Raw genomic sequence first — 14,816 nt, 5'->3', positions numbered from 1 at the left:
GGTTTGATTTGGTACGACCCTTACAGTTCTGTACGTATTTATTTTATATATTATACATAGCATACATGTATAAATAAACCCAAGTAATTGACTTGGTTATTACTTTTTACAAAATCGAACATTTTGCGTCTTTGCTCTTAGTTGCTTCTAAGTAATATGTATTTTTAAGAAAGGTTTCATTTAAGCATAAGCAATTCAATTTAAAAAAAAAATACAAATTTTGCTATTCTACTGAACCAAACCACGTTCCGTAAAACATATACCGCAGTTCGTACCGAACCGTGTGCTTAGCGTACCATCCCAGTCCAAATTAATTGCATCAACTTTTTCATCATTGGAAGTAGAGGGGAAATCTTCTTTTCCCAGTTGTTGATTAAATAAGTTACAAAGTGATAAATATAAGGCAATGTTAAAGCATCATCAATCATTTATGATGTTATGAGCAATTCAAATGGGTTGGAAAAGTCTTTCTTCCGGTCGGGGTAAATTGATTGCATTCAATACTATAGTATTTTAGCCCACAATTTGTTTCCTGTTCTCAATAACGCCTATGCGGTTGGAAATTGGGTATAAACTAAAGTTGGGCTCCATTGAAAACATCAAAGATCACTCAATCCTAACTACAAAAAAAATTACGTCTGGGAAATTTTGGTCACAGGAACTTTGTCTTCCGCCATTTTTAAGCCTAAATCCCCTTAACTACTATCTTTATAGTGGCAATGAAACAAAAATACGATATGTGCTGACTAACACCAAAATATCAACAGCCTAAAGACATCTATGAAGGAGTTCTAGGTCAAAAGGTCAGCATTAGACGTAAAGTTAGTGCGCCAAATGCTTAGGAAAAAGGTGGAGATATGTATTACAGGAGATGGGGGAATTTTTGAAAAGTAATACCTCAATAAATTATGTAGTTTCACTTACTAGAAACAAAAAATTAATTTTAAAAAAAGTCATAAGCTAATTTTTTATATAATATAAGTTACCCAGAGATATATAGACATATTGTATTTGCATATGTTACATATATATTCCGTAGAGATAACAAAAATATTAAATCATATAATAGATTACAAAATATCTCCAGTGATTTTGTTTTAATCGTAATTAAATTTACGATTAAGCAAACTTTAATGACGTCAAAGATTAGTGAAAATAAAGTTAAAAAAGATAATGGCTCCAAGGCTTGTATATAAATATGTCAAATATTAATTTGCAATACATCATTTATCAAGATGAAGTCCTTCGCCTTAATTTGCTCTGTTTTTATTGGTGTTTCCGTAAGATATTAAAAAATACTTATTAAAATACATTAATATAGTAATTATATGCTACTTTTTATTATGTGATTGTAGTTGGCAACCAAGGAGTTCAAGGAATTCAAGGGTATGAAGAATACTTACTATGATCATATTATGACTTAAATAACACTATATTTTTCCAATAGAAATTTGTGGAATTGAAAATGTCGCCACTTCCGATAGAATCATCAATGGAATAGAGGCATCCCCTAATCAATTCCCATGGGCTGTTTTTATCAAAATCCACATTGGACACCAAATCGGAACTTGCACTGGCTCCGTCATCAGTAAGAACTTTATTTTGACTGCTGCCCATTGCTTAAAAGGCGTTTCTAAGGCTGAGATCTATGCTGGTACCCATGACTACTCTCTTGAGTCTGAGCCACATAGACAATACAGAGTGAGTGAGAACTTGCATGTTCACCCAAATTACGTCAACACTTTATTTACCTACCAAAATGATATTGGACTCATTGAGTTAGACGAAGAGTTGGAGTTTAATGGTAAGACAAATACAGAAACTCTGACTTCTTTATAAAGATCCAAACATTAACATTATTTTTAGACTTTGTACGACCTGCTTGTCTTCCAACCCTTGCCGATGTGGATACTAATCTTGTTGGTGAAAATACCACCATTTCTGGATGGGGAAGAATAAAAGGTGAACCAAATCCCTTAATAGTTCCTCAACTCATGTACGCCACTGACGTTCCTGTCATGTCAAATTATGTATGTCGTCTGTCATACGGTAGTATTATCAACGAAAAAATCATTTGTTTGAACGGATACTTTGTTCAAAAATTTACATGCAACGTAAGTTTTGTATTTATATATTTTTTTAGTATAATAATCCAGTTTAAATTACGTTTAGGGGGACAGTGGTGGACCTCTCAATCATGAGGTATCTGAAGGAAAATACACGCAAATTGGTGTGACTAACTTTGGAGGTGATAGAACTTGCGTTGGTAGGAAACCCGTTGGGTTTGCTCGAGTTTCTTCTTTCCTCGAATGGATTGAAAGCACAACTGGAATCAAGGTCGACTCTGAATAATGTTCAATAAAAATTTATTTTTAATAAATTGAATTTTTGATCATTTTATAATCTGTATATTGATTTAATCAGATATATTTTCGAGGCACGTTTTTGAGTCGCCAAACTTTTAAATAGTAAACAATATTTTCGAAGACCGGTATTTAAGGCCATCTCAAAAAGTTCAGTTTTTTCGGTAAAGTGTATCTACATAGTACATATGTAAACTTATTATAAATTAACAAGGGTGCCCCACAAATTCATTTCCTGAAGGTACATAGACATGGAAATTTAAGCTTTTATTTCAATAACAAGTGGTGCAAAATGCAATTTATTGAAATTGTAAAGGTTTTCTCAAGTTGTCATAAAAAGTTACGGAGTTGGGAAGGTGAACATGATTCAGGTGGGCATAGCATCTCCGAGCTTAAGATTCTTAATGGGCGTCTTTCAGCCCCTTTGGGAAAGTGCATCCTTGGCTACACGGCTACACATAGGAACATCTTTCACTACAAAGGTACTATGTGGAGATGTGACCATAAATGTTTGAAATAAAACTACTTGGAAAATACTAACAACTTAAAAAATGTAATAAACTCATTTTCACCACAACGTAATATGGGAACATCTTTTACTATGCTCTTATATATTATGTGTATACTCAAAAAGGATAATATGATAACAAGAAAACTTTGCTAAAATAAGTCTAGATAAATTGTTAAATGGAAAGCATCCAATACAAAAGTATGGTGGAACACAATGTTTTTACGGTTCAAAACAGCTCCTATGGATATGAAAGTTCCCCATAGATATTGAGACATATTACTTTTGTGAGCCTTCCAAGTACTAATTAACCGAATAGTTTGAAAAAGTCGAGATCCAAGTCCTCTTCCACCGTCAATATATTCTTCGCTTCACTTTGCACCCCTAAGCCTGGCGTACCGTAGGTATTTCATGTTTATCGAATGGTTGGGATAATTGAATTAGATGGTTCTACTGTCGTTGTCTCACATTTTGGATAAAGAAAGAGAAAGTATGACGTGCAGGCAAATTTATACAGGTTACAGGTAAATCTAAAATTTATTTTTTCTAGTCGAAATCGAGTCCTCCTGGAGTTTGACGTTCCAATTTATTTATTTTTAATTACAGTTTGTGTCCGAGTCACCAATTCTGATTAATTGATGAGCGAAGAAACTGTATAATATTTTCTTCACTTCAAGCTTATGTATTTTTTGTCCCAGGCGAATATTCCTGCCAAAACTTTTGTTTGATTAAATAAAAATGAATTTCTTTTATCTAATACTAAAAGGATTGATTATGTATGAATTAATATATGTCCAAAGGAAGAAACAAAAAGAAAAGGTCGTGAAGCTACATCATCAAGGCATTAAGCCAAAGATTATTAAAAATACTTATGGAGAAGTTGTTTCCTTAAGATTAATTTTGAAAACCATTCGGAGATTCAGAATCCTTTTGTATATATGATTAATCAAAAAATCGAATCCTCGACATGCGAGAACTCCTGTGAATCTTCGAAAAATCCGTGCCCGAATTCCTAGGAACCCAAAACAATCCGCTTCTAAAGTTGTATTTACGATAGGAATAACGGGCCGTGCAGAATTATTTACCGATTTTTGTTTAGAACATATTGCGGACATTGTGTCGTTTTTTGCAGGCCTTGGTCTCCACGTGCGCCTAGATAGAGAAGTCTAGTGGGTTCAGATCTGGGCTCTAAGGGGCCAGTAATCCTTGGACAAAATTTCATGTTGTCCTTCAGCCACTCCTGAGCTTTCTTGGAAGCGTGGGCGGTGCTCCATCTTGTTGAAAGACCAAAGGAGAGTTGTTGACTATGGATTTGATCCACGGAAGGACCTTGGACGCCAGAATCTTCACATAATCCTCGGCTGTTAATCTGAGCCAGTGGGGAACCATACCGGCTTCATGGCCTTCCTGTTGGATCTTCAAAACATCTCCAAAGCTCACAACACGGTCATTTTGCCTGTTGAAAACAGGATCGACCGTAAAAGTTTTTTCATCTGAAAAAATGATGATGCGTCCAGATGAGCTCTTGATATCATTCAAGATTTTCTCGGCACGCTCAAGTCTGACTTATTGCTGACGTTCAGTTAGCAGAGGGCGTTCAGTACGCCTCAGGGACTTTCCTCCAGCCCTTTCAATGCCCTTGAAACAGTTGATGTCGACGTTCCCATCTTTCTGGCCATGTCGGCAATGGACCTGTTGGGAGTCCTCTTAAACACTGACTTTACTTGCCTTGTTGAGACAGTGGGATTCCTGCCAGCCCCAGGGGAATGGTTGAGATCATCCCCAGCCTCCAAGCACTTGGAAACGTTGTAAATTGTCTTCAACGAGGCCCCAACCTGTTCCTTAATGTTGTTATGAGGCACTTCCGCTCGGAGGAGGGCTGCAATTTCGATCATCTTTGTTTCCTGATTGGACATGGTCTCACGTGTGGAAGTTATTACGCTCTCACAGGAAGGATTTGTTTATTTTAACAGTAAAAATACGAATCAATCAGATTGGTTGCCGCAAAACCTCTTAAAAAGTATATTTACATCATCGGTAAATAATTTTGCATGGTCCGGTATATGATGACATAGTTCACCGAATCATCGTGGATGGCCTCAAAAAAAAGTTCATTAAGTAACAATCTCGTCCTTAACAAAACGTAAGTCTATGGATATCTGGAATCAAAGGTGAGGAAAAGTCGACCATAAAAATATTGTGTCTCTTAAAGCCCGATTTCTCTGGGAATGGAAATATATTTCTGAGAATTCAATCCAGGAATTATGCAAAGCATTTACGAAGCGACTTCAGTCTATTGTTGATAGGGAGGATTTATAGAATAGCTATGAAACAACTTAATATTTATATATTTTTAAATATTATTGAAAAACACGTAAAGTGCAAAGCACCATTTGTAAGTAATTTGTGCTTACTTTTTTTCAGGTATAACACCCAGCCCCTGTATATAAGCGTCATTGCATGATAAACTATCTCAAAAGATTTTAATCAGTTTTGGTAAGTGGTACCATTGGTAGTAATTCTACTCAGGTATTAATGATGAAGAAATTTGGATTTAGATGAAATTTATATTATTGGTATATCGTAAGCCAATGATGCAACGACAAAAAAGTATAATTCTTCATTGAAAAGCTAACAAAAAGCGTAAACAATAATATTATACTATTTCAATTTTTGTTATAAAAAAAAATAAGTTAACCATGACCTCAAATATTTTAATATTAGACGGGTTTTTTTTTTTAATTTCAGCCATGCAAAGAAAAACAAATATTTTTTTTATGTAAAAAGTGTTAAAATCATGGAATTAGTGTTAATACTGTTATATATAAAGCGTCCACAAGGGGTTGGCTGGTGGATTTGTCGCCCCCCCCTCAAAAAAAAATTAAGACATTCTTGCTTTTTACTAGACAATTAAAAATATTCAAAATTTAGTTTCATTTTTCAAAAAATAATGCTTGGAAATTTTCTGATTTTTTGTTAATAGCTATGGATTTTGACCTTTTTCTCAAAAAAAATAATATTAGAATTTTTTTTTTCTAGAAATTAAATTTTCTTAGGATAACTATCGATTTTTGAATTTTTTTTCTCAAAAATTTAATTTTTGTCTATAGCTATGGATTTTTTAAATTTTATTCACAAATTTAATATTTGAAATTTCTATGCAAAAAAATTTACTTTTTCAAATTGTTTTCAAAAATGTTTAATTTTTACGTCATTTAAGCATTTTTAAATGTAGATACATATATTTATATAATTCATATTCAGACAATGAATTTTGATTGAAAACTTCATATTTTAGAAATGTACAAAAAACGGCAGAGTAAATTATTTTTTAAAGATTCTTGCCATAGATAGATAGATATCTTATTTGTGCAAATTTATAGATCGGTTAAAATATATATATAAATTGATCTAAGGATTTTAAATGCCCCTTACTACTAGTGTTAGTCCCCAGATGGCTCAAAGTTATAAGACGTCGACGAACAGAGAAACTTTCGTTTATTAATATTGAAGATGAGCCCACAAGAAAGTATCAGTGTTACTCTGCATTCCTCATAAGCACATTTACACATAATAACTCAATACTTGGGATGTTCTCTCCTTAAAATCAAAATAATAAGGATGACAGCTCCAGAAAAAAAATCGAAATGATTCTTCAACTTTTATTCTATATAAGTCTAAAGCACTTTTACATAACAGCAATTAATAGAACTTTTAATATAGACTCTACAGTGTCCCAGGTATAAAAATAGAATGTTTTTTTGGCATGTTAACCAAGTAACTCTGACAATTTGAAGAATATTTTGTAGGAGAACTGCTTAGCTTTCATGGTGTTTCATTAGATCAGCTGTGCCAATGAAGTAGGAGGAAAGATTTATACAATTACATTGGCAAGAATTACTCCGATCTTGATCCCCAATTACACTCTGAGTCCAAATAGGACATTCAGTTATAACTCCCCACAAATACTTTGTCTTTAATGAGAACACAAAAATTCTCCATTCAGATTCGAATATAGTAGAAAAGGATGTTCACACCTCAGGATTTAAATAATAATGAAAACAGCTGAGAAAAAGAAAATTCATTCTTTAGATTATCAATTTAAAAAAATAAAATTAACGAACAAGCTAAAAATCCGCCAGATTTTCTTTACTATATATCGTATACATCAGGGAACACTATATACAGTGTACTTTCATTACATTTTCCCCCTTTTTTATATGAGTAATGTCTAATAAATGCAATCGCTAGCTCTAAAATTGAGTTATTTCCAGACAATCAAGGAAATAAATAGAAAAGCAGACAAACTTTGCTTATTTATATAAATATATATTTAAGAAACCATCGTGACTAGATATTTTTGAGTAAACTCTGAAACAACGCTATACCTATATATTGAACGATATTTTTGTAAGTCTATAATGTTGAAGTATATTCAGACTAATATGATTGAGGTTTGAATTAATTTAAAAAAAACATATTGTAAAATAATAGGATGTCACTATTTACTATACTCTAAGATATGAACTTTGCTTCATTATATAACACGAATATAATGGTATGATTGTTATCAACAGTCTTTTTAATGAAGTGCAATTAGCGAAACAATATATTAATATAAAAGTTTTTTTGTCTACTCTAGATTTGACGAAAATGTTCTTAACAATATGAGTCAAGCTCATTAGACATCAATACATTAATTAGGAACATATTTTCATTAATTTTTTTCTGAAATCCAAGTGTTAACTTTTCTGTAAAACATGTTTAATTTGATAATAAATATATACACAAAAGGGGAAAAGGGACTATTATTAAGTGTTTCTATTTGGTTGTCATTACAGAACAGACGCTCAACTTTTATTTTTTGAAAGGGCCTGAAATTATACGAGAATCACGAATCAACTTTTATAAAATTATGATTCAATTTAATTTTGGTTCAGACATATCAAATATTTGAGACACGTTCAATATTTAAAAAAAAAAGTTTGCAATTAGTTGTTTCCCATCAGATCAGAATATCAACACCATTTATTTTACTTATGTCAGGTATAGAAATGAAAAAAAATCAAATCAAAAATCCATATTTATTCGCACAAAATTACATTTTGGGAAAAAAAGTTTGAAAAATTAAATTAAATTTCAAATATTAATTTTTTTTGAATTTTTTTTTTTTGAATATTTAATTTTCTAGTAATAAGCAAAAAGTCCTTAATTTGGTGGGCTAAAACCCCTCATGTACTTCCCCGGGCTATAAATTTTTTAATAATAACAATTGTTTAAATAAATCAGCTTCCTTAATTTATGTTAATGTAAATAATATTTACAATCAATAAAGGAAGGCGATTACTCTGCCCGGATAGCTTTTCCAAGGAGAATTTTCCGAGGGCGAGTAATCTCACAGTAAACTTTCCAAGGGCAAACTTTGCGGAGGCGTGCTTTCCTAGATCCCTTTACAAGACTTATTCATTTAAGATAAGAATATCTGAACCAACTGCATGTGTTTAAAATCAATTTTAGTTTGTGTTGAAGGCGTTTTTTCTCAGTTTTCGAGCATATTTATGAAAAATTATTTTAATATAATACTGGTGCTAACACGCTATCTTAAAGATAGCCAATGAAAAATAGCTTATTAATGTTAAGATTCTAAACTAAAACAATTTACAACAGACTATATTTATATAATAGTTAAATTTCTAGTGTAAAACCTCCTTGTATATAACATTCTTTTGTTTCACTCCATTTGATGTATATATAATCAAACCTGCAATACAACTTTTGGGTGATTGTCTAGGGGAAGGCCTGTCATGTTCTTCATCCAAACACTAAGCCCTCACAGCCTCTGTTAGCTAGCACTGGGACGCCATGTTAGAGGGCTCAATCTGCAGTGGGTACCAGGCCTTCTGCCACCGCATGGAAGCCATCACTACCGCTATGGGCGGCCAAATTAATTATGAAGAAAGCTCAGACAAACATTTATAGAAATGAAATAGATTTACAAAAATATCATTCAATATATAGGTATAGCGTTGCTCAAAAATGGTTGTTCCTATACTATAGAATCATTGGATCCATAAGGAAACATAACTCCTTCTTTTAGTTGGTTTGATGACTAATGTGTTTCTTTTAGGCGAGATCAATGCTAAGAAATGTCTTCTATTTCTCCATAGAGTCATGAAGCCTTTGAATTTTGACATTTTAATGCCCTGGATAGAGACAATCACAATTCGTTGGAAGACTATGTGCAGGATTAGATTAGGAACATCCAATATATATTTTTTTGATGAGGCAGAGTAGATACATTTTTATATAATTTTTCAGCTTTTGTAATCTTGCTTTACAATAATTTAGGGAAACTATTAAGAAAGGCTCAAATTGTATAGAATCTATCTTGTGTACTAAATTGCAGCATATAAGTGGTATTCTGTGTCTTAAAATTCAATGTGATAGTTTTGGGAAATAAAATTTGAATAAGACGGGAACTTTTTTTTACTTTATTCAATCAATTCCCTTTACAGAGGCCAAAATAAAAATTATATTATTACGGCTTTTGTAGCATAAATGGTTATTTGTGCTGTATTTGATGAAGTTTATATACCTTCCTTCCTGAAAATTATTTTTAATAGTTTTCGCCACACCTCAGTATCTGCGTAATTTCCAAATCTTATTATAATCAACAAAAAATGAAATATGTGGAAGATTTAGTAGAAGTTGTTGTCAACGCATCTACTAAATTCAATGATATATCTTCAAAGAAGTGTGAATTTTATGGACAAGTATTTCTGTCCTCTAAAATGAATAAAGAAATATCAAAAATAATCACCTTCAAATCTACTTCTTCTGAAGCTGATAGTTCACTAAAACGTGGATTTTTTTCCGGTGAATTACTTCTTTCGATTTCTGAAGAGTAAATTCTAAAGTAAACAATTTTCTCGGAGGAAAAATTGAATATCTTATGAAGAATAACGTTCCTTAACTTAATTGTAATGAAAGTAAACAACTTCTTTTTAAATCTATAAAAAATGAAACGAACTTATCCAACAAGGAATTAATAAATATTTATTTTCTCCAACATAAAGATTTTTTGATTGCTCTCATGTCTTCTCCTAGATCCGTTTAGTTATCCAAAGATTTTTCATCATTTTTATCTTCACTATCGAATTATTTGGAGAAAGATACTCCTTCAACATTATCAGCTAATTTAGTTTAATGCAGCATTCAACATTAATTTGTTTGATTATATTAATTTTTAATGCAACCTTTTTCTACTATCAGACTCAGCATGCTATTTTTCTTGTACAAGTAACCTATTTTTATCTAAATCAAGGACTCTCGCATGAATATGCAAATGATGTGATTTAATCACATGGAAAAATAAAGAAAATGTGTTATTCATGCAAAAGGTGTGACTTGCACAGTCAATATTTGAAGGAGATTAACAATGTGGAGCATTTAAACATTGTACGAAAAAATATCTTTAAAAAATCATGATAAAAATTTATATGTACGAAATATGACTGATAACCTCTGGATTGAATTAATGTACATATTATATAAATATGTTTTTTATTTATGGAACGAAATTTTTGATAATTTACTATTTGAAAACTATTTCTAGGGAATTACTTCTATATTTCGAATTTTCAACAAATGGCATTTATCCCACCATATCAGAGTGTTCGTTTTTTTTTAATCTTCATCAACGTATTCTACGTCATTTCAAACTTAATTAAAAAATAGTCAACATTTTGTCTTGATTACTGACATATTGTAATTTGAAGATATTGCTGGATATGATGTAGTTTAGGATATTGAGATGGGGCGTACCCTAGTTCCATTTAAATTATAAATACATGAAAAATTACAACTAAGTTTTCTTTTAAAAATTTATAAGATCCTAATTATTAATTAACTCATTAACCCCATAATTAATTAATTATTGTCTAACTTATTTTTGATTTTTAATACTAAATATGTAAAAGAAAATAATATTAAGCAATGAATATTGAAAATATGAATATTTATTTTATATAATGAATTATTTTTTTAATTGTAAAGTATGTGATGTTAAGATTTAAAAGAAATCATAGCAATTCGGTATATAATATTTTAGATGAAGGAATTAAACTGTGTAAAACGAATTCTACAATTAATTTTTCAATTGTTATTTATGTTAAGATGCAACTATACGAAATTTTTAGTACATATTTATTATATTAAATATTAAATTTAGTTGTTACTAATAATAAACCAAATATTAATATATTTTTAATTTATATTTTTGTTTTGTTTTTTTAATTTATGTATAATTTTTTTAATAATCCAAGAATATACCTATAAAGTGATGTGAATAAGTTATACTTGTTTAGCAATTAATTTACGTCAATTGAGTTTTACTAATTAAACTTCAATTATTTTTTTATCATACTAAAAAAAACGTATGGAAATTAAGATAATCATTCCATAAATATATTTTCTCATAGTTCACAAGGTATAATTTTGTAAATTTAAACCTAACATACCAACTATTTAATTAATATGATGATTCATATTATAGTTGGGTCTAATGATGTGAAATTAATTGCTAAGTTATGAATCATTGTTATTATAACTCTATTACTAAATATAAATATTAAATGAAAAAATAACATTTAAATTAATTGAATACAAAGAGCTAAATTATAAATCACTTGCAATATAATTTAAGATTGCTATACATTAATGATATAATCTAAAAAAGTAAACATCTTAAATTGAATTGGAGTAGTAACAAATGTTAAGTTATATCCCTTTGATTAATTATATGAATTCTATTATTTTTTTAAATTTATTTTGAAGTAAAAATAGAAATAATATATCCCTGGGAGAGAGGAGGCTCAGACGACGATATACATAAGATATTTTCAGTTCAAAGTACGGATTATTTTTAGTTCAAAAGCATAGAATCCTGGAAGATACGATAGTAACTAATTCTGAGAAGCGAAAACCATTGGTCATGTCAAATATTTCTGCACATCTTTGGGAAAAAATATTGTACAATATAACAAATGCTCTCTGTGGAAGGAACCTCCTTATTCTATTAATTCAAAACAAAATGACTTGACACAAATTGAATTGACGAATTTGAATTTTTTTTTTTTTGGTGGAATATGAGATTTTTTGCAGTTCAATTCAATTTGTTGACGTTGTTACGATTGTTTTTCTTAAAATTAAGTCGACATTAGTTTACTATTCTTTGCATAATACTCTACAATTTTTATTTTTTTAAATATTTTAATCATATAGTTGTCATATATGTTGTCATATAGTTGCCGAACATATAAAAATTTTCACAAAAAATTAAATTTTTTGTGAATAGCTGTGTTTTTTTTTAATTTTTTTTCGAAAATAATTTAATTTTTTGTAAGTAACTGTGGTTTTTTGATTTATTTTTTTTAAATTTAATAATGGATTTCTTTTTTCGAAAAAGTTTAATTTATTATTTTTTTCGAAAAAGTTTAATTTATTATTTTTTTTCCAAAAAAATTAATTTTTTATAAATAGTTATGGGTTTTTAAAAATTTTAACAAAAAACTTTAATTTTTGGAATTTTTTTCAAAAAGAAAGGAAAGATTTTTTGCTGACAATTAGTGTTGAATTGACTCTTTTTCAAGATCCTAGGACAAATTGGTCAGTAACACCAAAATTTACAATGTATTTTGTTGACAGTTTTCGATGTTTTCTTCTAATCAGTGTTCTGATCGTTGATTGATTAAATTTGAAATGGTTTTTTCAAGCTGTGAACAATTTCCAACAATCATTGAACAATTCCAATTCATAGTTGAGAATAATTGTCAAACTACCAATTGATTTCGTCTATAATATTTCAAGTTTAATTACTTTTTTTTATTATATAGTCCTATAAACTAATTTTTATAAGTTCAAAATGCAAATGTAAATTCGGAATAAAGGGATATAAAAAAATAAAAAATAAAACTATTAACTGATTTTAAGTTTTTTTTTTTTTTTAAATAATAAAATGCACACATGTAAGTACTTTCCATAATATGTAAATAAAACAAAGTTTGTCTGTCTGTAACCCTTGAATATATTTATTATCTAAGAAATATGTAATCATGGTAATGAAATCTCGCAGGAGCTAAGGAAAACTCAATAGTACTACTATCAAATATCAGTTAAGGACTCGTTTTTAACAACAAGCTTGTGTAGCTAAAGTTCATATTAAAAAAGCAAAGAAAATAATGAGCTTGTGTATCTTAATTGGTTGATGTTTAATTAGTGTAAGGAGTGACACCAACTATTGCAGAAATTAAATCAAATTAAAGATGGGTAAAATATGTTTAAAAAGTTTATCATCGTTAAATGGAATGTTTGATCTTTGCCAAAAATGTATTATATTTAGGTGTTTTTGTAAAATATAAATTGGAACATAAAAATAAAGTTTTCTCTTGCATCTGTTTTGGTATAGAGATACCAGAAGGGGCGTCAAGGATTAAAATGACGTCATGTTCATTTTCAGAAGGAAAAAAAGGAGGGGGGGGGGGAATGGAAGAAAGAAATAAAAGGAAAAAAACGAGGGAAAAAAAGAAGAAAAAGATCAAAATGATTCATATTTAACTGAGTTGTTCTTTTTGTAAGTAGACCACATACAATCACACACACATATACCGTTTAATTAAAACTTGTTTTCTTAATCACCTGGAGTATGTAAAGGGCTCGGAAGCAAAACGTGGACTGAATGACTCATTTAAGAAAAATGTCAATAATTTTATTTTTTGATAAATAATTTTGAAATTTTTTTTTAACGCTTTTTTAAACTTTGAGACACGACCTTTGTGAGCATGTTCACTCAATATGGACGTCCTCAGAGGCAATCACCGCCTCCACACGGCAGCGGAAAGCCTTGCAGGAGTTGATGATGAACTTCTCGGACAAGTTGTTCTACTTATTCACAAGGGCGGCCTTCAGGGAGTCCACGTTCGGGTGAGATGCCCACACAGCAAAGTTCAACAGGTTCAAATCCGGCGAAGATGATGGCCACATTTCCTTGGGCCAAAGTCAGGCTCATGTATACTATGTACAACAAAGAATGGATCCCTATTTTGCCAAACACAAATTGATGAATGAATAAAAACAATTTTAATAGAAAATAATATTTTGCTCCTGTATCTCATAAAAAATTAATTTTACAGGTATGCAGATAGGAATAATATATACATTAAGTAATCAAAAGATTTCATTTCCCCAGTTAGGCTATAAGATGATATAATCAAAAAAAAATTTAAGAAAAAGGTATAAAATAGAAAAATGAATGAGTGTTGATTTTGTTTATGACTTCTGCATATATCCTTATGAATAGATATATGACTGCAGATATTAATAATAATAGGTTTCCTTTACAATCAAAATTAGTCTATAATTGAAACATAAAAAATATGTATTTAATTAATTTTTGTGCTGTTAGATAAACACTTTTTTATAATCTCACGTCCATGAATTTTTTTGATACTTTAATGTAGAGTTTGAATAAATTGTAATATTTAAAGAATTTGAGCATTAAAAGTCACGCATACAATGATTTCAAATTATATATAAGCTTATAATTTCGGATGTACAAATGACCATGTAATTTACTTTAATATAAACTTAAGAACAAAATCTATATATTTTATATGGTTGTCACAAAGTTCAATTGCTCATAGAAAGGGCAGAGAGTTTAATAGGAAGAGAATACTACCAAAATCTTACTCCTTCTGCTTGCCTCATTGCTCTATCCCAAGTCAGGAAAGATTGATTGTCGTATATACAAAGTACAAGGGATCCTATATGGTGCATAGGTTAAACTTAGTTCCGTTCCGTGTGGTCTACATAGGTATGTTTCGAAGTTTATCGAAACATTCAAGGCTATAGCTTTGTTACTTTAAGCCCATGCTTCCAAACATGACCCA

General features: G+C 30.1%; 1 protein-coding gene across 1 annotated transcript; it reads left to right on the top strand.

Annotated features, from left to right (window-relative positions):
* Positions 1–1,155: 1,155 nt before the first annotated feature.
* LOC121128075 (brachyurin) lies at positions 1,156–2,403 on the top strand. The gene is made up of 5 exons (XM_040723639.2): positions 1,156–1,280; positions 1,356–1,386; positions 1,448–1,804; positions 1,867–2,114; positions 2,173–2,403. The coding sequence occupies exons 1-5, from the start codon at positions 1,236–1,238 to the stop codon at positions 2,350–2,352; spliced, it is 861 nt and encodes a 286-aa protein (XP_040579573.1). The 5' UTR covers positions 1,156–1,235; the 3' UTR covers positions 2,353–2,403.
* The last annotated feature ends 12,413 nt before the right edge of the window (positions 2,404–14,816 follow it).

Source organism: Lepeophtheirus salmonis, unplaced genomic scaffold (assembly GCF_016086655.4).
Source record: "Lepeophtheirus salmonis unplaced genomic scaffold, UVic_Lsal_1.4 unplaced_contig_5456_pilon, whole genome shotgun sequence".
In the NCBI taxonomy this organism is placed as follows: domain Eukaryota; kingdom Metazoa; phylum Arthropoda; class Copepoda; order Siphonostomatoida; family Caligidae; genus Lepeophtheirus; species Lepeophtheirus salmonis.
This window is presented reverse-complemented; position numbering and strand designations above follow the sequence as displayed.